The 21,197-nt window shown below is 37.1% G+C and overlaps 2 protein-coding genes and 1 long non-coding RNA gene across 5 annotated transcripts; 1 reads left to right on the top strand and 2 right to left on the bottom strand.

The window, feature by feature from the left end:
• Positions 1–784: 784 nt before the first annotated feature.
• On the bottom strand, positions 785–2,415 carry LOC145104706 (uncharacterized). The gene is made up of 4 exons (XM_079041901.1): positions 1,963–2,415; positions 1,654–1,903; positions 1,156–1,529; positions 785–1,024 (listed from the first exon to the last, which is right to left on the bottom strand). Exons 1-4 carry the CDS (start codon positions 2,413–2,415, stop codon positions 785–787), a joined length of 1,317 nt encoding a protein of 438 aa, XP_078898027.1.
• Positions 2,416–11,020: 8,605 nt separating this feature from the next.
• Positions 11,021–11,731, top strand: LOC145104705 (uncharacterized). The gene has a single exon (XM_079041900.1). It carries the CDS (start codon positions 11,021–11,023, stop codon positions 11,729–11,731), a length of 711 nt encoding a protein of 236 aa, XP_078898026.1.
• Positions 11,732–18,714: 6,983 nt separating this feature from the next.
• On the bottom strand, positions 18,715–20,960 carry LOC145109860 (uncharacterized). 3 transcript variants are annotated; one of them, XR_013709275.1, is made up of 6 exons: positions 20,514–20,960; positions 19,526–19,808; positions 19,316–19,437; positions 19,171–19,201; positions 18,994–19,081; positions 18,715–18,870 (listed from the first exon to the last, which is right to left on the bottom strand). It is a non-coding gene; the product is annotated as an uncharacterized LOC145109860 (long non-coding RNA). The 3 variants fall into 3 exon arrangements; XR_013709274.1 differs by having other exon boundaries at positions 19,388–19,437; XR_013709276.1 differs by having other exon boundaries at positions 18,715–18,866; positions 19,388–19,437.
• Positions 20,961–21,197: the final 237 nt, after the last annotated feature.

The raw sequence follows: 21,197 nt of genomic DNA, 5'->3' as shown, positions 1-21,197 counted from the left end.
TGGAAAGCTCGCTTTGGTGAAAACGTCTTGGACACCACTGAATCCCGGAAGGAGGTTTTATGCTTGCCCTACTAAGGATTTTGTTTGTGGTTTTATCGGGTGGGTTGACTCGCCTATGTGTGCTAGGAGTAAAACCATCATACCTGGTCTTCTAAGAAACATAAATACGTTCAAGGAAAGATGTAATGGGCTGGTAAGAAGTATCAACATGTTACAGGAACAGTGCAATGGACTTTTGAGCAGGAACCACATGTTGGAGGCAAGGTGTGATGCATTGAAGGATGAAGGTTTCAAGCTGAAGATGTATTTATGTGCAAGCTGGTTTATGTTTGTGATTGTTATCTTTAGTATTTAGTCTATGTAAGGGATAGGGTTAGACAAATGTGGGGGTTTTTGTTGATCAATTGATGCAGGGTAAAAATGGTATAATTTTGTTGTAAGTTGACTTCATCATGTTTGTAATGAATTCCAATGTTGTTAATGATATAAATGATATTCAAGTGTGAAAATGTGTTCAAAATGTATATCAATTGTCAAATATAAGCACATAAATAGAACCAAAATGTAACAAAAGTACATTACCAAAATACGTGTCATAAATTAACCAAAATGCACATTTCATTAACCACATGAGTGGAACCAAAAACCATTACCAAATTAAGCATACAAGTGTCTGTGCACCATACATAACCACATCATCAAACCATAACTAAATTTTTCAAAAACAAACAGTTTTTAACAACAAGCAACTAAATAGTCATTGCACCACAACAAACAACCAAAATCACTTCTTGGATTGATTCCCACCTTGCCCTTTACAGGTCCTAGAGTTGTTTCCCTTATTCTTGCATTTGCTACAAGTAACACTGATATGTTTCCTTGATAGCTTCTGCACTCCATCATTTGTTGGCCCTTGGGAATCTTCTCCTTGCATCTCATTGACTCCATCACCTTGACTTGCCTTCTGCCTTTTGCTTAACCTTTCACCCTCACTTTGTCTTCCTTTTTTCTTAGGCCTTCCCACCTGAGTGCAATGTGGAGGAGGGATTAGCTTTGTTGGACAATTACTTTTAGGCCACATGAGTCTCCCTTTAATTGGTCCACCTTAAATGAATAAGCTTTTTGCCATGTCTCTAGTCAATACACCTTGTGTACCCACTTGTAAATGTCAAGCTCAGCCTCAGGGTCTTTGCTCATTTCATTCAGAGTTGCAATTGCATGCCTACAAGGTATTCCCATTAATTCCCACTTTCTGCAAGTGCAGGTTTGGTTCCTAACATCCACCACATGCTGATCTTGCAATGCTCCAGTGACTTGATACTTGTTTGCCCCATTCCACCTAGCAATGTATTGTGAAGCACCTTTTTTCCTTGCATCTAGGATGTCTGTTGCTGTAGGTGTTAGTGGACCTTTAGCCTTCTTCATTGCCTTCATGACATTGCATATCCTCTTCATTAGATACTCCCTAATGAAATCTAAACATGAAATTACAGGTTTGTCCCTACCTTTCTCTATCTTCCCATTAAACACTTCACAAATGTTTGAAATCAACACATCAGAAACAACTCTTCTGCACATTACAATAACATACAATTAATGCTGATAAATAACTGAAACACATAATCATTACCATATGCAAACATATACAATTACCTGAGAAATGACTCTTTGCCCAATGTACAGGAGGAATCTGCTTCAACCATTGACATGCCTCCTTATCATACTCACTAAACTCCTTCATCAAATGCTCAAACTCAGGAATGATGGTTGCTGATGCACACCTCCATAAATGGTCCCTATACTCAGTTTGCCCCCACTTCTTTCTCATATTGTCATGAATATGTCTAATACAATATCTATGATCAGCATTGGGAAACAATTGATCAACTGCAATTTGTAATCCCTACATGACTCAACAGACAATAATTAGAATTAATTTATTGGTATAAAAACACAATTCACCTTTTTCCTGTCACTTATGAAAGTATAGTTTGAGTTGCTCCCAAGCTTCAAGTCATCCGCAAGGTTTTCTAAAAACCACTTCCAGCTAGCTGTGTTTTCAGACTCAACAATTGCATAGGCCAAGGGATAAATTCCATTGTTGGAATCTAGACCAACTGTTGTAAGAACCTGACCAGGGAATGGGCCTTTCATGAAGGCACCATCCAAACCTACTAAGTCTCTAAGACATGCCTTGAAACCTTCTTTCAGTGGACCCAAGCATACATAAATCCTTCTAAACTGCCTTGTTGGGGATGCAGGGTTGCCATTAGGACACACATCTATTTTGACTGTTGTGTCTGGGTTTGTAGCTTGAAGTTCAAGAGCATAGTCCCTCAACAATTCAAATTGTTTTGTGTAGTCCCCAGTTACATGCTTTCTTGCGATATCTTTTTCCCTAAACACCTTATCCATCGAAATACCCACCTGGTAGGTCTTTTGAAAGTGATCTTGTATGGCTCTCAAAGGAATCTTCGGATCTGCCTCAACTTGATCTATGATTTTCTTGCAGATTAAAGAAGCAGTACAAGCTTTGAGTTTTCTTGTTTGTAAGAATGTATAAGTTTGGTTTAAGGTCCTTATAAACCAGTCAGATTTGGGGTTTGACCTAGATGCATGTATATACCAACCACATGTTTCTTTTTGTGTCTTTACTTCTTTGCCTTTTCTTTTTGAAGTGGTAGGTTGAGTCCCCACTTGACCTTTATTGATGACAGGTACAACTCCTCTACACTGTGCCCTAAGCCTTTGATTGTTGATAAATGTATTTTATGAATGTATTAAATTGTACTAAATATGTTGAATTGATATATAATTGTCCAAGAATGTCACTACTTTGATGATTTGTTGAACTTCATATGCAGGTCAATATATAGTGCTAAAGTGAGCGGAACCCGCAAGAAAAACAAGCAAAAGGAATCTAACAAGTATGGGAGACTAATTGCTAAAGGAAATAATGAAAAATGGTGCTGAGAAATTTGACCACTCTTCAATGTTTTGATTATATCTCAAGATCTGGAGCTCCGATTGACATGAAGAAAGAAGTTTCGGAAACTAGACAAAATTTCGTACAAGTTTCATGTTTTGCGCTTTTTCTGATTCTACCGTTTTCATCACCAAAAAGGGGCAACAAAGATCAGGGACCTCCTAGAACGCGTCTAAGATGCCCCCTAGGACGCCTACCCGTTTTAGGCCATTTTCAAGTGCAAATCAACGACGGAAGAAGGCATGTAAAATGCCACGAAGGACGCCCAGACGTCCTATATGACGTCTAAGACGCCCACTATGACGTCTAAGACGCCCACTATGACGTCGACGCGGAAAACAGCTCCGAAAATCAGTTTTTCAGCACCGGAAGTACCTTGATTTCTCATTCATAGTATTTGTTTTAACAACCTTTTGCAACATAAAGTTTCCAGTTTTTTAGTTTATTTTAGTTTAATTTGAATTCATGAAAATTGCAAGCATTAGTTTTTCCATTTGACTATTTTAACACAAGGTTTAACCACAAACTCCTCGTGGATTCGACCCTTACTTACCCTAGCTATCTAGTGGTTTTTGAGGTTATTTTTTATTGAGACAACGACCTCGATCAAAATTTGGCGCCGTTGTCGGGGAGTTTGTGCGCTTAAATCGTTGTGTTTAAGTAGTTATTATTTTTTTTAGTTTTATTTTTAGTTTAGAATCGTCACTTTTTTTTTTGTGTAGGTACACCGCTATCTAAAACATTGCTGATATTCGATCCTGAATGGAGGAATATACTTACATGAATCAAGATATGTGGTGGGAGAGAGAAAATATGGGCCAATATCAATACTATAATGATCCATATAATGTTGATCCATACGATGATCGATATGATAATGATTATTGGTGGACTGACAATTCAGCTCAAAGCCAATACCATGAATCATCTTGCTTCCCAGACAACCAAGAATCAGATAATTCGTCATTCGGGATCAAATGTTGGACATGTTGAATGAAACATTCAACATGGAGGAAGATAACTTCAAATCAATTTTGGCGATTGAAGATCAACTAAAACAAATAACGGAGCAACTGGAGCAACAACCACCGGGGAAACCTTCGGACACTACTAAAGTAAATGAGGTTAGTTTTCTATGCAATGATAACATTGTGCATAATCCTACACCACCCGAACTTGAGGTTGTGGTGGAGGATGATGTACCTTTAAATGATAATGATACCCAAAGGATGTTTGAAATCAAAGAAGCTCTAATTGAATTGGAAAAGTCTAATGAAGAGTTTCATGATTTAGAAGCGTCCAAAGTTGGGGAGGGGTTTGTGGAGGCTAATACCACCACCTACCCAACAACTTTTAAAAAAATCGACCCACAACTTCTTCTGATGGATTCTAAAATATTGGCCAAATACAAACAACCAAGTATAATCATTGATCGTCCTTTTTTGAAAACTATATATGCTCATATTAGTTTCCAGGAAGGTGCGATAAATGTGATCTTTGTAAGCCATAAACTGAGATTCCTATTATTTGGACCTACTAATGATTCTCCAATCAGTGGTGACTTATGTGTAATCAATACTATTCATGATAATGTCTATGAGCATACAGTAAATATGCTCTCCAACACTACCCTCGATTTGTAGAAAATTTTCTCATGCAACAGGTCAAAACCATTGGATAATAGCACAAGTCAACACTTGAAAAGAAGGTTACACAACAAAAATCATGATAACACATGCTCCCATAAATCAAAAATGAAAGTTTTACATGATATCAAGCATCAATTAAAGAAGTTTACTAGAAGGAAAGATACACTGGACTTCAAAACAAGGTCTAAGCATTATCGTGGAAAACTTAAAGTTACTCAAAGTAAGATAAATGACCTCATGGTTGGAGTTCACAAAAGTCAACTAACATATGATCCTCCTTAGACATCGCTCGAGGTAACTTGTCCTGCTAATGACGTTAAACTTGGCAATTTTGGAACTTTGTGGGTAAGTTCACTGCAAACGCTCACGAGGCTTCACTCGTCCACTAGGGGTAACCTAGGGGTTTAAAAGGCTTGTTGCACGTGCCAAGTGCAATCGTGGACCCCGACGAAATTGAGGGCTAGTTAGTGTAGTTTATTTTTATTTGATTTGATTTGTGTGCTTGTAGTTGGTTTCTTTTATTATTTTAGGAATTTATCTTTTGATGCATCGAGGACGATGCAAGACTTAAAGTTGGGGAGGGGGTGTACACAAGAAAAAGATGGAGGATTGAAGAAAAAGTGATTTTTTTAAATCATAATTATTCGATGTTTATTCGAGCATAACGAAACATTATGCAAATACATCCAACTAGTGAAGTTTTTTGGAAATTAAAACCACATCTACTATCAGTACCATCAGGTGTGTCGTGCTCCATATTTTTAATTTCTTTTACATTAACTTTGATGAATGTTTTTGTGGATAATCAACTTAGGATGAATGTACTGCTATCTTAAACTCTATCTTTAATTATCTTATCCTCAAGTTGGTCACTATGAAATATGTGATGAGTTAGTAGCTTATCTCTATCTTGAATGTAACTCATCAAAATGGAAAATGATAGGAGTTTCGTACATCGAGTCATAATATCTATTTAATTTTGATTTTGTGGGTTGCTCAGCCGGTTTAGAAATATTTATATTTATTTAGAAATTGTTATGTGAAATACCCAAGTTTGAAAAATAAAGGTTTTTGGGTCAAGCCTACGATCTTTCAATTGAGGACCCAACCGAACAATATGTGCCATCATGCTCTGAGTACTTGGTCTTACTTACTTCTGCACCTTTGGGGTTAGGAGGGGGCTATTATTGTTTTCACACAACCAAAAAGCATCATAAGACATTGAAGAACTTCCAAGTAAATATATTCAAACTCAAGTCAAATACAAAGATGATCAAATCAGATGAAGACATCAAAGAACTTGAAGAATGCACGATCAAGATAAATATGAAGAAAAGTTCAAGTTGAAGACATTGTGTGAAACAATATGTGACCCCTCGATAGCGGGAGTGTATGGGTTGGTCCATTAAGTGTTACCGATCGTGATAACTATGTTAGTGAACCTTGAAAAGGGGACTTTGACAATGAGTTCAACTGATTACTCATGAGGTTGATTATTGGAAAGGGTTCAAAAAGTGAAGGGTTTCAAACAACAAAGTAAAATAAGCATAACATGTATTTTGAGTTTAAAAGTCCAGATAAGCAACTGATAATCCCCAAAATCAATATATTGTGCTATTGAAAATATTATGATAAAATGTACGAAATTAGTGATTCCATTGAGTTTTTTCTTAGGATGAGAGATTAAGTCTACGCTGATTATTTCAGGCCAATCTCGGGACAAGTTTGGAATAAAGTTGGGGAGGTTTGATAAGTGTATACTAAATATGTTGAATTGATATATAATTGTCCAAGAATGTCACTACTTTGATGAGTTGTTGAACTTCATATGCCGGTCAATATATAGTGCTAAATTGGGCGGAACCCGCAAGAAAAACGAGCAAAAGGAAGCTAACAAGTATGGGAGACGAATTGCTAAAGGAAAGAATGAAAAATGGTGCTGAGAAATTTGACCACTCTTCAATGTTTTGATTATATATCAAGATCTGGAGCTCCGATTGACATAAAGAAAGAAGTTTCGGAAACTAGACAAAATTTCGTACAACTTTCGTGTTTTGCGTTTTTGCTAATTCTACCGTTTTCATCACCAAAAAGGGGCAACAAAGATGAGGGACGTCCTAGAACGCGTCTAAGACGCCCCCTAGGACGCCTACCCGTTTTAGGCCATTTTCAAGTGCAAATCAACGACGGCAGAAGGCATGTAAAATGCCATGAAGGACGCCCAGACGTCCTATATGACGTCTAAGACGCCCACTATGATGCCGACGCGGAAAACAGCTCCGAAAATCTGTTTTTCAAAACCTATTTAAAGGAGATTTAACCCTAATCGAAATAGGACTTCTCCCCTGTGATTTTACACAATTTTGGAGTGTTCCAAACACATTCAAACCTTCTCCAAACGCGTTTTTGATCATCAATTTCCGAATCCAAGGCTACAAATCACCAAGTTCATCATCATTCAACAATTGAAGTCGTTCAACCGGTGGATCTTCATCAAACTCCATATTTGATTTTTTCTCTCCAAGGTTTCATCTTTCCATGACTGATTGATCATTAGACTTTATTAGTTTTATGATTTCAAGTTTGGTTATGAATTTTAGTATGAATTCCATTGTTTTTATTCAATTTGTGTGCTTTTTTTTATTGTTATGGAAGACTAAACCACCTAGGTTACTTCCGGGAACGCTGTAGGATGTTAGGATGAACACGATTTGATTATTACTTTTATTCCAATCAATTTCAATCATTGTTCTATTCTTCAATTTTTTACGTTTTATTTGCAATAATTGGAGTTGGTTTTTCTTATTGTGTGATATTGCAACTAAGATAGTGTATTGTTAAATTCACTAATCATTCCGAATTCAAGTAGTTTAGGAATTAAGATGGCTAGTAGAATCCACATACATTATTCCGAACTTGTAGTATTAAATGCTTAACATTGTAATATGTAATCGTAAGACACATTATCGCCAAACCACTGGTTGTTCCTAATCCAATTAGACATAGGGAGTAAGACAATTAGTTGGATCAACATTTTGTGTGCCCATAATTATATATTGAATGTGAGTCAACCTTAATTATGTCTAGGTAATTAAACTGGAATTTAAGGGAAGAAAACATGTTTGTCCAACCATCTGAACAACTGAACCGGAAGTACCTTGATTTCTCATTCATAGTATTTGTTTTAACAACCTTTTGCAACATAAAGTTTCCAGTTGTTTAGTTTATTTTAGTTTAATTTGAATTTATGAAAATTGCAAGCATTAGTTTTTCCATTTGACTATTTTAACACAAGGTTTAACCACAAACTCCTCGTGGATTCGGCCCTTACTTTCCCTAGTTATCTAGTGGTTTTTGAGGTTATTTTTGATTGAGACAAGACCTCGATCAATTGTCATTTTTTTAAAGAATAGATTCCTCCTTGTTTCTAGTGCATGCACATCAATTAACTCCTTTTACTTTTAAACTTTTGTCCCACTGAGAATGACTGTAAATGTACTGACCCAAGCCTGCACCTTTTTTCTTTTCCCAAATTTTTTATAAGAGCTATTCTTTCTCTGTCTTGGTCTGATCCTTCATCCAATGATTCGAACTCCTCATTGTTGATCACTTCCATATCTTCAGGTTCATGTCCATCATTAATACATGCTCCTTCAACATCACTTTCAACATTTAGACAGAAGTCTGCCATGTCCACATCAACATCTTCTATATTGTTCTCATCATCCATTATGTCATCCACTTTATCTTCATTTTCTGATTGTTTCCCATCCTGATCATCACCTTCATCCTTTTCATACTCTTCATCACTCTCTTCAGATTAATCATCCCCTTCATACTCTTCAACATCCTCATCACTTCCAAGTAAATTTTCCATAAGGTTATCAAAAAGCTCATTATATTGTTCATCATCATTAACAGGTGGGGTGTTGTAGCATCCTTCAATATGTTCATTATTCTGAACCCTAATTATCTCATCCCCTACATTAGCAATATTTGAAGTAAATGGCTTGTAGCATCCTTCAACAACAGTTGCAGCCTCCTGAACCTCCTTAACACCCTAATTAGTGTTTTCCTTCTCTTTTAAATCATCAATATCCTCTAAATTAAGCCTCTTGCTACAAGAACCTTCCCCTCTTTTTGAATTCCCAACTCTACCCCTTCTATACTCTGGTGAGAATGCATCACTTTTACTCCAAAAAAGAATCAAATACATGTACTCACCAATTGGCTCATCATTGACATGGTTCATATTTCTCAATGGATATTCTACATGAACTTCAGCCTCATATTCAGCCCCTTGATCATCATTTTCTGGTAATTCCTCAATGACAACTTTACCCTTTGCATTTGGAGACATGAAGTAAGTGAGTAGATTTGTCTTCCCATGTTCTGTGTACACCTCAATCAACTTTTTATTTTGAATAAATTTAGAAAGATTGATAACATCCTGATCATTCCCTAAAGCTCTAAGACCAAATTGAAAGTCACCATTGGGTATCCTGAAATGGTAGTATATCACTGGGGATTCATCAGTCAATTCAATTATCCGTGGGTCTGGGTAACCTAGGTTAAGCATTATGGCATCAAGTTCATGTACAAAAAACTCATTTATGTCCACATAATCAACATAACGCACTTCACCTCCAGTATACTTTATATCAGGTAACTTAGTAAACTTCCCACCATGATGAAGCTTAATACTAAACCATGTGGTGCACCCGCTACAAGTCAAAATTGTACATGATAACAAAGTCAAAATTTAGCGGATTTTAGTATAAATCAAGGGTAAAATGAAAAATAGGAATGTTTAAGAAAACAGAGCAACTTACCATATAAGGATGATACATCGACAACTTGATTTTTTGGTCTGATCTGCCACATTACGTACACCATTTCGACTTTAACGTATGACCTTGTCTCCTTTTGCTTCGATTAGGTTCTTTGGATAACGAATGATGTTTTTTTGCAGGTTTAATGGAGCAGAAGGAAGAAGGAGGGAGGTGGGGAGTTGACGGGTGTTTGCGATTGTAAATGAGGGATAAAAGGTAGAAGGACGCGCTGACATTCATATGCAAAAATGGTCCCTATAAGTAAAAAGACAGAAATACCCTCACGTGCAATGCACATGAGGGGGTTAACGGATTCTTTTTAACGGGTGTTAAGTACAGGGACCATTCTCACAAACAAACCAGTCAAAAAGGACCACAAAACCAAAAAACTCGTGGTTTGGACCAAAACCCCCAAAAAATGCATACCACAGGGACCATTTTTGCAATTTTGTCTTTTTTATTACGGGTCATTTAGTTTTGGGCAAATATGGTATTTTGATCATTTTGACACGTGGGTTATTGGTTTCTTGATTCTTGATTCTTTAAGTATCATTTTGTTCTTGTTTTTGTTTTTTTCTTAAGTGATGCTGATAGAAATATAATATAGCTTTTCTGAGATTAATTGATCCTTTAAGTTCTTCAAACCTAATCTTGCTTTTGTAATTGTGTAAATTTTAATTAACTTAACCTATTGTATATTTGTAACGCAAATTTTCAAATATTGTAAGCCATCTTGCTTTCATTCCTTTTTGTTTGTTCCTCCATGTCACAAAAAGGGATTAATGGACTCCCTCCATCCTATCATGTTTCCGTTAGTTTAGCTTAATTAGTTTCTTTTGTTTTTTCCTTTTCATATTCGATTTTACCGGTTTAGGTAAGACATGTACCCATACACAAATCTATATTTGATTAATAATGAAATCATGATAGTTTGTCCTGATTGTCTCTTTATTACAACGATTATGCTTTTTTATCTGGGTAATTGGATCATAACTCGGTATGATGATATGGATCTGATTATCTTTATCATAATTAATATGCACAAATAAAGTGATTTAATAAGTTTTTTGTTGGATTATCTAGGGTTTGCTTGAGTTTGGCATTTTGGTTTCATGTAAGGTTTTGATAAGAAGAAGCATGTCCATAGGCAAAAGTGTTAAAGGCAAGGTAGATGGATATTGCGGTAGTTTAACCTTGTCAAGAAGGTCTAACCCTTTTTAGTTTACAATGAACATTTTTATAATTTCAAATTACTATTCTTGCTAAGAGCATTAATCATCTCATCTAGAACTGCTAATTTCTACTTTTCGTGTTATCTGGGGCTTGTTTATTATTTCTAGGCACAATTAGAATGTATATCATGTAGACATGCTGCACTTTGTTTTAACTTGAGGATCCTTTTCATATTTGTGATTGTTTTCTCTTTTTTCTTACAACATGTTGTAAAATTCAAGTATTTGAAAAAGGCAGAATTTGTGTATATGTGTATGCTTGTCCCTTGGGTTCAACTCTTGCATCTTACGTAAAATTTGCATTTAAGTTGCAGGTGTAGTATGACTAGAGACCAGAGTCATGATGAGACTTGTGACAGCGGTGGTGTGGCACCTTGGTTAGAACTTAACCATGATTTGCTTTATTTAGTTTTGATGCGACTGGGAGTTGTTGATTTTGTTGCATTCAGTGGAGTTTGTAAGTCATGGAGGTCATTTGCACTCTCCAACTGGAATATGTTTATGGCATCCAAACCACCCTTGTCCATGAGTACATCTACTAATGTTAACGAGAGAGAAGAGCGTTACCTCTATCTAGAGGACTTTGATGGAAGAAAGTTCAAAACCATTCTTCCCCGTTTGGTTGGCCGGGATTTTGTTGGGTTAAGTTGTGGTTACTTGGCGTTTTATGGGTATGCAACGCATGACTTTTGGCTTGTGAATCCAATCACAAGGCATCAGCTTCATTTCCCTGATGTCCACTTTGAAGTCTATACTTATGACGAGTTAGCAATCAAGCTTATTCTTGTCTTTTCACCTTCAATACCTGGGTGGGTATTGGCTGTGGAAAATGGACTCGACCGTAAAATATGGACCTCAATAGCAGGTAAAGGAGCATGGAATCTTGTCTCCTCCCCTTTCCAGATTATTGATTTTCATGCTTTCAAGGGGAAGGTGTGTTGTGTTCCAGCCTCCAAAGCCTCCAAAGCTACAGTAGCCATCATTGTTGACAAAATGAAACCTACGGGACAAGTTTTTCTTCCCACCCTATGATGAACACAATTAATAGACGCAACTACAATGGTGGCTGCCAAGACTATAAATAGAGACTTCATTCTTCAGTTGTATGCATCCCAAAAACACAGAGAAACAGATAGTATAACACTTAGAGTGAGAGTGTTAGTGAGAGGGTTGGTTTTTTGTAATAGTTGAGTGTGAGAGTTGCTCCTCCTATTGTAATTCTATTTTCGTGTTTAATAGAAGAGTTTTCCAACCCCAACAACTGGTATCAGAGCCCCGTTTGGTGTCCAGGGAATTCTTTACGAATTTCTCTGTTTTTTCGTCAAATTTTTTTTGTCTCAAAATCCATTTTTGAGTACACCGTTGGAAAGGGCTTGTTTCAAGGATTCCGAAAATATATTTTTCGTAATTTTTTGACCACGGGAAGACCTCCAAAACGTCGGTCAAAGTTTGGTCAAAATCGCCGGAAAATATCGCCGGAAAGCCTCGCCGGAGAAGAAGGAGTGACGTCATCAGTGACGTCATCATTGACCAGAGTTTCAGATATTTTCAGTTTAGCCCCTGAAGTTTCCGAAAATTTCAAACAGGTCCCTCTGTTTCTAAAACACTGCAGTTCGGTCCCTGTTTGTTCCGAAAGTAACCTGTTTGCTCCCTAGACTTCAGAAAAGTTTCAGAAAGGTCCCTGGTTAGCAGAAACGTTTCAGATTAGTCCCTGTAAGCTGCGAAAATTACAGTTTAGTTCCTATAATTCCGAAAAGTTACAAATTAACACATAACTTTTCAAGAAAGTATATTTTGACCCCGAAAAACTCTACCCCACCATTTTTGACGCTTCCGAATCCAACCGAGAGCTCGGTTTTATCTAATTTTTCCTCGAAATATTTGTAAAATAAATTTGCAATTATTTTCAATGGAATCTACAAGTACGATTACGATGGTTCGACTTACGCCCACAAATTACAACATGTGGAAGCCAAGGATGGAAGATTTGCTTAATCTGAAAGATTTAGCAGAGCCTATAGAAAAGCAAGGCGTCAAACCCAACACAAAGACAGACGAAGTTTGGACGAGAATAAACAGGAAAACGGTGGCACAAATTCGACAGTGGATCGACCACAGTGTTTTTCATCATGTCTCTCAAGAGACAGACGCGTACAAACTTTGGGAGAAGCTCAAGAATATGTATCAGGCAAGGACGGCACGCAACAAGACCTTGCTGATGAGGCGCCTTGTAAACCACAAGTTACGAAGTGGTACGTCCATAACCGAGCATACGAGTCAGTTCCAGGATCTCGTAAACCAGCTCGGTGCTGCTGATTGGGTTCTCAAACACGAGGAACAAGCCATATTGCTCTTGAGTTCTCTACCAGATAATTGGGAGACGCTTTTTGTGACTCTCAGCAATTCTGCCCCCGGTGGTAAAGTGCAATGGAGATGGTCACAGATGCCCTAATGAACGAGGAAGCCAGAAGGAAAGAAGCTGGTACAGACCAGTCTTTTGCCCTCGTGTCAGAAAACAAAGAAAGAGGCGGAGACAGAACTGGAGGCCGAGGTCAAGGTAGAGGCAGAGGTAGACATGGTCAAAGTAGAGGAAGATCCCAAGATCGTGGGAAATCACGAGATCGAGGGAAATCGCGAGAGCGAGGTAAATCTTCAAATACATGGTTCGAAGGCTATTGCAATCATTGTAATTATTATGGCCACAAAAGGAGTGATTGCCGAATGTTCTTACGAGAGCAGCCCGAGACAAGCCAGAATCCAAGCAGGGAGAATGGTGAAACCATGGTCACCATAACACAAGACGTTGCCCTTGTTACATACGAGGAGGAAGCATGCCTACATGTTGAAACTCATGATGATGAGTGGGTGATTGATAGCGCTGCATCATATCATTCGACTCCAAACCGGGATTTATTCAGTACTTATAAACCCGGAGACCATGGTACCGTGAAGATGGGAAACACCAGTTTCTCAAGCATTGCTGGTATTGGTGATGTGCATTTAAAGACCAATGTTGGATGTACATTGGTGTTGAAAGATGTTCGGTATGTCCCAGAGCTGAGAATGAATCTTATCTCAGTTGGAGCTCTTGACATCCAAGGATATGATAATCAATTCAAAAATGGCACCTGGAAGTTGTTGAAAGGTGTTATGGTTGTTGCAAGAGGAAAACTTGATGGTACTCTTTATAAAAGTCATGCAAAGTTGCTTCAACCAAGTCTCAATGTTGTTAAAGAAGAGACATCACCAAACTTGTGGCATAGAAGACTAGGCCACATGAGCGAGAAGGGATTGACGACTCTTGCAAAGAAGGAGTCCATTTCAATGGCAAAAGATGTTGCCTTGGATCCTTGTAAATACTGCCTATTCGGGAAACAACACAGAGTTTCCTTTAGCTCCACAAGAAAGAATCGCTCTGAGTTGCTGAGCCTTGTCCACTCCGACGTATGTGGACCCATTGAAGTAGAATCTCTTGGTGGAAGTCGGTATTTTGTGACATTCATTGACGATGCGTCACGAAAGGTATGGGCATACTGTTTGAGAACGAAGGACCAAGTATTGGACCGCTTCAAAGCTTTTCATGCAATGGTGGAAAGACAAACAGGCAAGAAGCTAAAATGTCTCCGATCAGATAATGGAGGCGAATACTATTCCCGTGAGTTCTCTAAATACTGCACGGAACATGGTATCAGACATGAAAAGACTGTCCCACGAACCCCACAACACAATGGTGTAGCAGAACGGATGAATCGCACCATTGTTGAGAAAGTTCGATGCATGCTCAGCATGACTAAACTCCCAAAGCCATTCTGGGGTGAAGCTGTATTGACATCTTGCTATCTAATAAATAGGTCACCTTCCGCTCCATTGAATTTTGAAGTTCCGGAGAAGATATGGACGGGTAAAGACATATCATATTCTCACTTGAGAGTATTTGGGTGCAAGGCGTTTGCACATGTATCAAGTGAACTGCGGAAGAAGTTGGACCTCAAATCCACTCCATGCATCTTTATTGAATATGGAGATGAAGAGTTCGGGTACAGGCTATGGGACCCAGAACTAAAGAAGTTTAATCGAAGTAGAGATGTGGTTTTCTATGAAAACCAGTATTATGATTTCAAGGCACCGGTTAACAAGCAACAAAGCTCCAAAGTTTCAGATATAATATCTGAAAATAAAGAAGATGTTTCCGCTGAAGAAGTGGATGAAGAAGTCGATGATGCATATCAAGAAGGTGTTGATGAGGGGGAGCTTCCACCCCTGGATAATTCAGATCCACTGCCAGAAGTTGCAAACGAAGGAACTCAAGTTAGACGATCTGAACGAGTACGTGCTCCATCAACAAGATATCCGACTTCAAACTACATCCTTCTTACTAGTGAGGGGGAGCCAGAGAGTTTTCAAGAAGCTCAATCTCATATTGACAAAGCAAATTGGCAGAAGGCCATGGAAGAAGAAATGAATTCTTTGTAGAAGAATCAAACATATGAGTTGGTAAACCTCCCCAAAGGAAAGAAAGCCTTGAAGAACAAGTGGGTTTTCAAGTTGAAGAAAGACGGCAAGGGAAATACTATGAAGTATAAGGCGAGACTCGTTGTCAAAGGTTTCCAACAAAAAGAAGGAATCGACTTTGATGAAATTTTTTCGCCAGTTGTGAAGATGATGTCTATTCGAGTTGTACTCGGATTAGTTGCCAGTCTAGATCTTGAACTTGAGCAGATGGATGTGAAAACAGCCTTTCTCCATGGTGATTTGGATGAAGAAATATACATGGAGCAACCTGATGGCTTTAAAGTCCCAAAGAAAGAGCATCTCGTCTGTAAATTAAAGAAGAGCCTTTATGGTCTTAAGCAAGCCCCAAGGCAGTGGTACAAGAAGTTTGATTCATTTATGATGAATCATGAGTACAATAGAACTGTTGCAGACCATTGTGTCTATCTGAAGAAGTTTCCAGATGGGAAATTTGTCATCCTTTTGCTCTACGTGGATGATATGTTGATAGTGGGCCAAGATGCAATGATGATCAACAACTTGAAGAAGGATTTGTCTAAGTTCTTTGATATGAAAGACTTAGGCCAAGCACAACAGATATTGGGCATGAAAATTATCCGTGATAGAAAATCAAGAAAATTGTTCTTATCACAGGAAGAGTATGTTGAACGTGTGATCAAAAGGTTCAACATGGAAAATGCCAAGCCCGTTGGTACGCCCTTGGCTAACCACTTCAAGTTGAGTAAGAAAAATTGTCCATCTTCTGAGAAAGAAAAAGAAGAGATGAAGGCAGTCCCCTATTCCTCAGCCGTAGGAAGTCTTATGTATGCAATGGTGTGTACAAGACCAGATATTGCTCATGTTGTCGGTGTTGTGAGTAGATATCTAGCTAATCCGGGAAAACAACATTGGGAAGCAGTCAAATGGATACTTCGATACCTGAAGGGTAGTTCGAAACTATGTTTATGCTACGGGGGAGCAAAGCCAATCGTGGAAGGTTATACATATGCCGATATGGCAGGAGATCTTGATAGTAGGAAATCTACATCAAGTTACATTTTTACTTTGGCAGGGGGAGCTATCTCGTGGCAATCCAAGTTACAGAAGTGTGTCGCACTGTCAACAACAGAAGCCGAGTATATTGCTGCCGTTGAAGCTGGGAAGGAGCTTATATGGATGAAACGGTTTCTTCAAGAATTAGGCTTTCCACAATAAGAGTACATCATTCATTGCGATAGTCAGAGTGCTATGGACCTGAGTAAGAACTCGATGTACCATTCCCGTACAAAACATATTGATATACGTTATCACTGGCTTAGAGAAGCAATTGAGGGACGAGAATTGAAGTTGTTAAAAATCAACACCAATAACAATCCTGCAGACATGTTGACAAAGGTGGTGACACAAGAGAAACACAGACTATGTGCTGACATAGTTGGGATGAGGATTGTTGGACGGAGACTGGAGGGGGAGATTTGTTGTGTTCCAGCCTCCAAAGCCTCCAAAGCTACAGTAGCCATCATTGTTGATAAAATGAAACCTACGGGACAAGTTTTTCTTCCCACCCTATGATGAACACAATTAATAGACGCAACTACAATGGTGGCTGCCAAGACTATAAATAGAGACTTCATTCTTCAGTTGTATGCATCCCAAAAACATAGAGAAACAGATTATATAACACTTAGAGTGAGAGTGTTAGTGAGAGGGTTGGTTTTTTGTAATAGTTGAGTGTGAGAGTTGCTCCTCCTATTGTAATTCTATTTTCGTGTTTAATAGAAGAGTTTTCCAACCCCAACAAGGTGTATACCCTAAACTATAGTGAAAAATCAATAGCTAAATTTCCATTAAGCGAAATGAGACTCGATGATCCACATCCCAAATTAACGTTACTTGAAACCAAGAATTTTCCAGACTCAAATGATCTGCCGCCGTTGCTTGTAAGTTCGGGTGAAAACCTTTATATGATGCACTATATTTTTGAAGATTGTTACGATTTTTACCAACTAGATTTTGGTGAAATGAAATGGGTGTCCCTTGAAAAGACAAGAGAAGAGTATGTATTCTTTTCTAGCTCCAGGCGTATGTGGCAAACATGTGCTTTTAAACCAGAGTCTTGGACTGGCCCTTGGTTAAAGCACGAGAGATATGGTGGCACTAAGAACATTACAAAAGACGGGTTCTATATTGCAGACATGTGGTACTTACCCCATAAATGTTTGAATGTTAATCTCATACACATGTGATAATTTATTAGCACTCGTCTCCTCTCTTTGTTTCTATCTTTGCATATGTTGGAACATTTTCAAGATAATGAGAAGAAGCACCATTACAGATTGGGATTTTTAACCTCCCTTTTATTTGATGAAGGCCTTTTTGTTTTTGTTTGTCAGTATATGTAAATTGAAAATGTTATCAAGTGAATGGTGTCGCAAACAGGCATAGTGACTATGGAATCGGTGCTTTTGCCATTATTGATTTTAGTTCTACCTAATGACCTGTCATTATTGTTTGTATGTAGGTTCTTTTAATTGCTTACCTAATACTATATTTTTTTCTAACAAACCATGATTTTGTTAAAACATTAAAAAATCAAAAGAATGGGACATTAATGATAGGATAAGATTTTTATGGCACTAATGAAACTTTGTATCATCTTTTTTTTCAATTGTATGTTTGCATGATGGCCAAATATTATTTATCACTACAAGAAAATTTCGATTTAACTACGGAAAAATTCCGTAGAAAAATGATGTAATTCTGTAGCTAAGCCTAAATAACTACGGAAGTTGCTACAGAATTTGCCAATGAGATTCCATAGTAAGATTTCTTGTAGCAAAATGTTTACCTAACGGTCGACCTTAGTCTCGCTCCTCAGCTTGGCCGTTGCTACGACGTCTATCCGTAGCATTTCAACTACAACACACTTCCATCACAATTCCGTAACAATGAATTCTGTAGCAAATTCCGTATCTATTTTGTTCCGTAGCAAATTCTGTAGTCATTTGGTCCGTAGCAAATTTCGTAGCCATTTGGTCCATAGCAAATTCTGTAGCTAATTGTTCCGTAGCAAATTCCGTAGCCATTTGGTCCATAGCAAATTCCGTAACTAATTGTTCCGTAGCAAATTCCGTAGCCATTCGTTCCGTAACAAATTCCGTAGCCCTTCATTCCGTAGCAAATTTCGTAACAACTTTTTTGTAGTCAATTCCGTAACAATCGTTCTATACCATTTTTTCTATAAAATTCGGTTATTTAATTTGACTTATTATATCAATTTACAAAAATACAATTAATATAAAACCAAAAATAACCAACTATCGAACAATCCAAGATAGATATATCTGCAAACCAAAAACTTGTGACAATAAATAACGTCACCCCTCTACAATATTTTTAGTTAATAAGTATAAGATAAGAGTTTTTTTATATATACTTTTTCGAAAAAATAACAAATCTACAACTTTTTTCAAAATTTAAACAGCAAAAAATTAATTCTATCAAATCATCATTAATTTCACAGATCCAACTCGCTAAATGACAAAACCCACTTTTTTCCGAAGAAATTGGCCCATTCGAGCTTCCCAACGACCACATTTGTGTAGGGTAACACTTCTATACTTTGAGCTTCCTCTTGAGAATCCAGTGCTTTGACGACGAAGTATATGCACAAACTCTTCCTTGGTCAAGTTTTTTATTTGTGTAACATAAGATATACATAAATTATCAGAATATTCATTGGGATTTTCAACTAATTATAAGAAACAAATTTTAGATTATACATCAAATTTAGTTAAATTAACCTGATTCAAGTCGTCCTCGTAATCGCTTATATTGAAATTAATATCAGCATCAACACCACGAAATTTTATAGCAGCCCGATCATATGCCCTATAGAAAAATATCAGGTTTATAAAATTTGACATGATTAAATGATGAAACTAATGTCAGAAAACTGAAAAAGTGTAGAAGATATTTACCTAGCAGCAGCATGTGCAATATCAAATCCACCTACAAAAATAATTAAGAATATATATATAGAATTTAAATAAATATAATTAAACAGATTCATATACATATTGAAATAGAATGGAATTTCAATGCTACGTATAATTTCTTAAATACCGAAGTAAACTTGTTTCCCACAATCCCTGCAGAAATCATAGAAATAGAATGAGGTTTTGCCTATTTTCCCACCTCTTGTTCAGCTTCCATTGGACAAGTTTCAGACAGCACTGGCCCACATACTGCAGGTTTCAATTTTTTTGTGGTTCCACATTAAGTATAACTGAAGATGAAGTAGTATAATAATAATAGAATAGAAAATAGTTTTACCTAAAAATTTTGTTGTTGGTGTGAGCAGGGTTCAGCTCATATGGGGCCCGCACTGACACCAGCAGAAGTATTGGTGGCAATCCATGACATTAGCCTTGAGAAGGATGGTGTTCCACTAAAAAAGGCATGCTCTGCTCATCCATGACATTAGCCTTGAGAAGGATGGTGTTCCACTAAAAAAGGCATGCTCTGCTCATCCATGAGCCATTTTTCAAACTTTTTGCAGATAATGGATGCTTGTTCAGCTTGTTTTGAGCAGCGAACTGTTTTCACACAGCAAGTCCTAGCAAAAGCATTGAACCAAATGGTGTACTAATAATTATCCCAAAATAAGAAGTAAAAAATCACATGTATCCTCACAAATTACAGAAATGGACTATAGTTAGGAACGGTGAATGCAGTACAAAAATAGCTACAAGTCGAAGAGACATTGATTTGACGATTAAACATGGTAAAAGATCTCAGAAGACTATAATCAATATGACTCAATCGATTGATTAAACATGGTAAAAGATCTCAAGCGTGAAATCACTAAATTGGCAAACAATATGACTCAATCGATTGATTTTCTCCACTACCACATAAAAGTTAAGAACTGTTCAATCAATTTGTATTGCAAGTAGATAATCGATTGCAAAACAAATAAATTTACAACAGGAGAACGCTACTAAGAGTTGATTTCTAGGGTTTTTGAATCAGTGATAAGTTAAAAGATACCGGCGTTAAGCTCTGTAACTGTCAAATTAAAAACAAAAATTGGATGACAAGTATGAGGTACGGGTCTATATGATCGTTGGTTAAATAATGTAAATCAGTGAATGAAACAGATCGTCATTCGTTCACAATGCATGATTCTTCTTACCATTTGAGCATATAAGAAACTTATGACTTATTTATGTTGAATAATCTAATGGAGAGATCAATATCCTTTGAGTCATTGGATGGTAGAAAGAGAAAATGGAGCAAAAAGAAGAGAGAAGAATGTTACCTAGTAGGGATGAAGACGATCGAGAAAAATCTACCGGTTGACGGAGCAGGCGGCGAACGACAAAGCAAATGAGAGTGAGAGGAGCTCCGATCGATAAACCGTTTGGGGAATGAGGAATGCGATCGGCGATTGAAAAGTTTGATCCGGATACCTCTGATTTGGGGAAGAAAACTTATTTGGGTCATGTGATCTCACCCATTTTCCCTTAATAAGACTCGTCAAAATTTTTTGGGTACTCCTATATGCACGAAGGATTCGTATATAAAGGTCTAATGACAAGATAAAATTAATTCTACAAACAACAGTCAAGGGTTTTAATGTCCAATCGATTAATTTGTCCCTCAACTTGCAAAGATTTTTCAAAATACACCCTTAATGTTCTATAGTATTTACTTTAAACTTTACTATTTTTTGTTATATGGTTAAGAAAGTTTTAACATTTTTTATTTGGTGTCGAGCACTTTAAAATTCTCAATCATTAAAAAGAGACAATGTTGAAAATAATAATAATTACCATGTGTTTTATTTTATATATACAAAAAATAAGTTTAGTTAATAAAACAAATTAATAAACAAAACAGTAAAATAAAAACTATAAAGTGGAAAACGGAAGGTAGATTTTGTTACTTTAATAGAAAATAAGGGGCATTAAATGAAAAGTGATAAAGTATATTAAAAACGAAA

The sequence above is a fragment of the Lactuca virosa genome, chromosome 4, assembly GCF_052849685.1.
Source record: "Lactuca virosa cultivar CGN04683 chromosome 4, Lactuca_virosa_CGN04683_v6, whole genome shotgun sequence".
Taxonomy (NCBI): domain Eukaryota; kingdom Viridiplantae; phylum Streptophyta; class Magnoliopsida; order Asterales; family Asteraceae; genus Lactuca; species Lactuca virosa.
Note: the sequence above shows the minus strand (reverse complement) of the source record. Positions and strands in the feature narration are given on the sequence as shown.

What these genes read in the sequence shown, in the direction of transcription:
- LOC145104706 (XM_079041901.1), bottom strand. Translation starts at nt 2,415, where the DNA reads ATGGATAAGGTGTTTAGGGAAAAAGATATCGCAAGAAAGCATGTAACT. An exon ending in TCATAAGTGACAGGAAAAAG is followed by an intron (nt 1,904 to 1,962) that starts GTGAATTGTGTT and finishes TGAGTCATGTAG; the next exon opens with GGATTACAAATTGCAGTTGA. An exon ending in GGCAAAGAGTCATTTCTCAG is followed by an intron (nt 1,530 to 1,653) that starts GTAATTGTATAT and finishes ACATTTGTGAAG; the next exon opens with TGTTTAATGGGAAGATAGAG.
- LOC145104705 (XM_079041900.1), top strand. Translation starts at nt 11,021, where the DNA reads ATGACTAGAGACCAGAGTCATGATGAGACTTGTGACAGCGGTGGTGTG.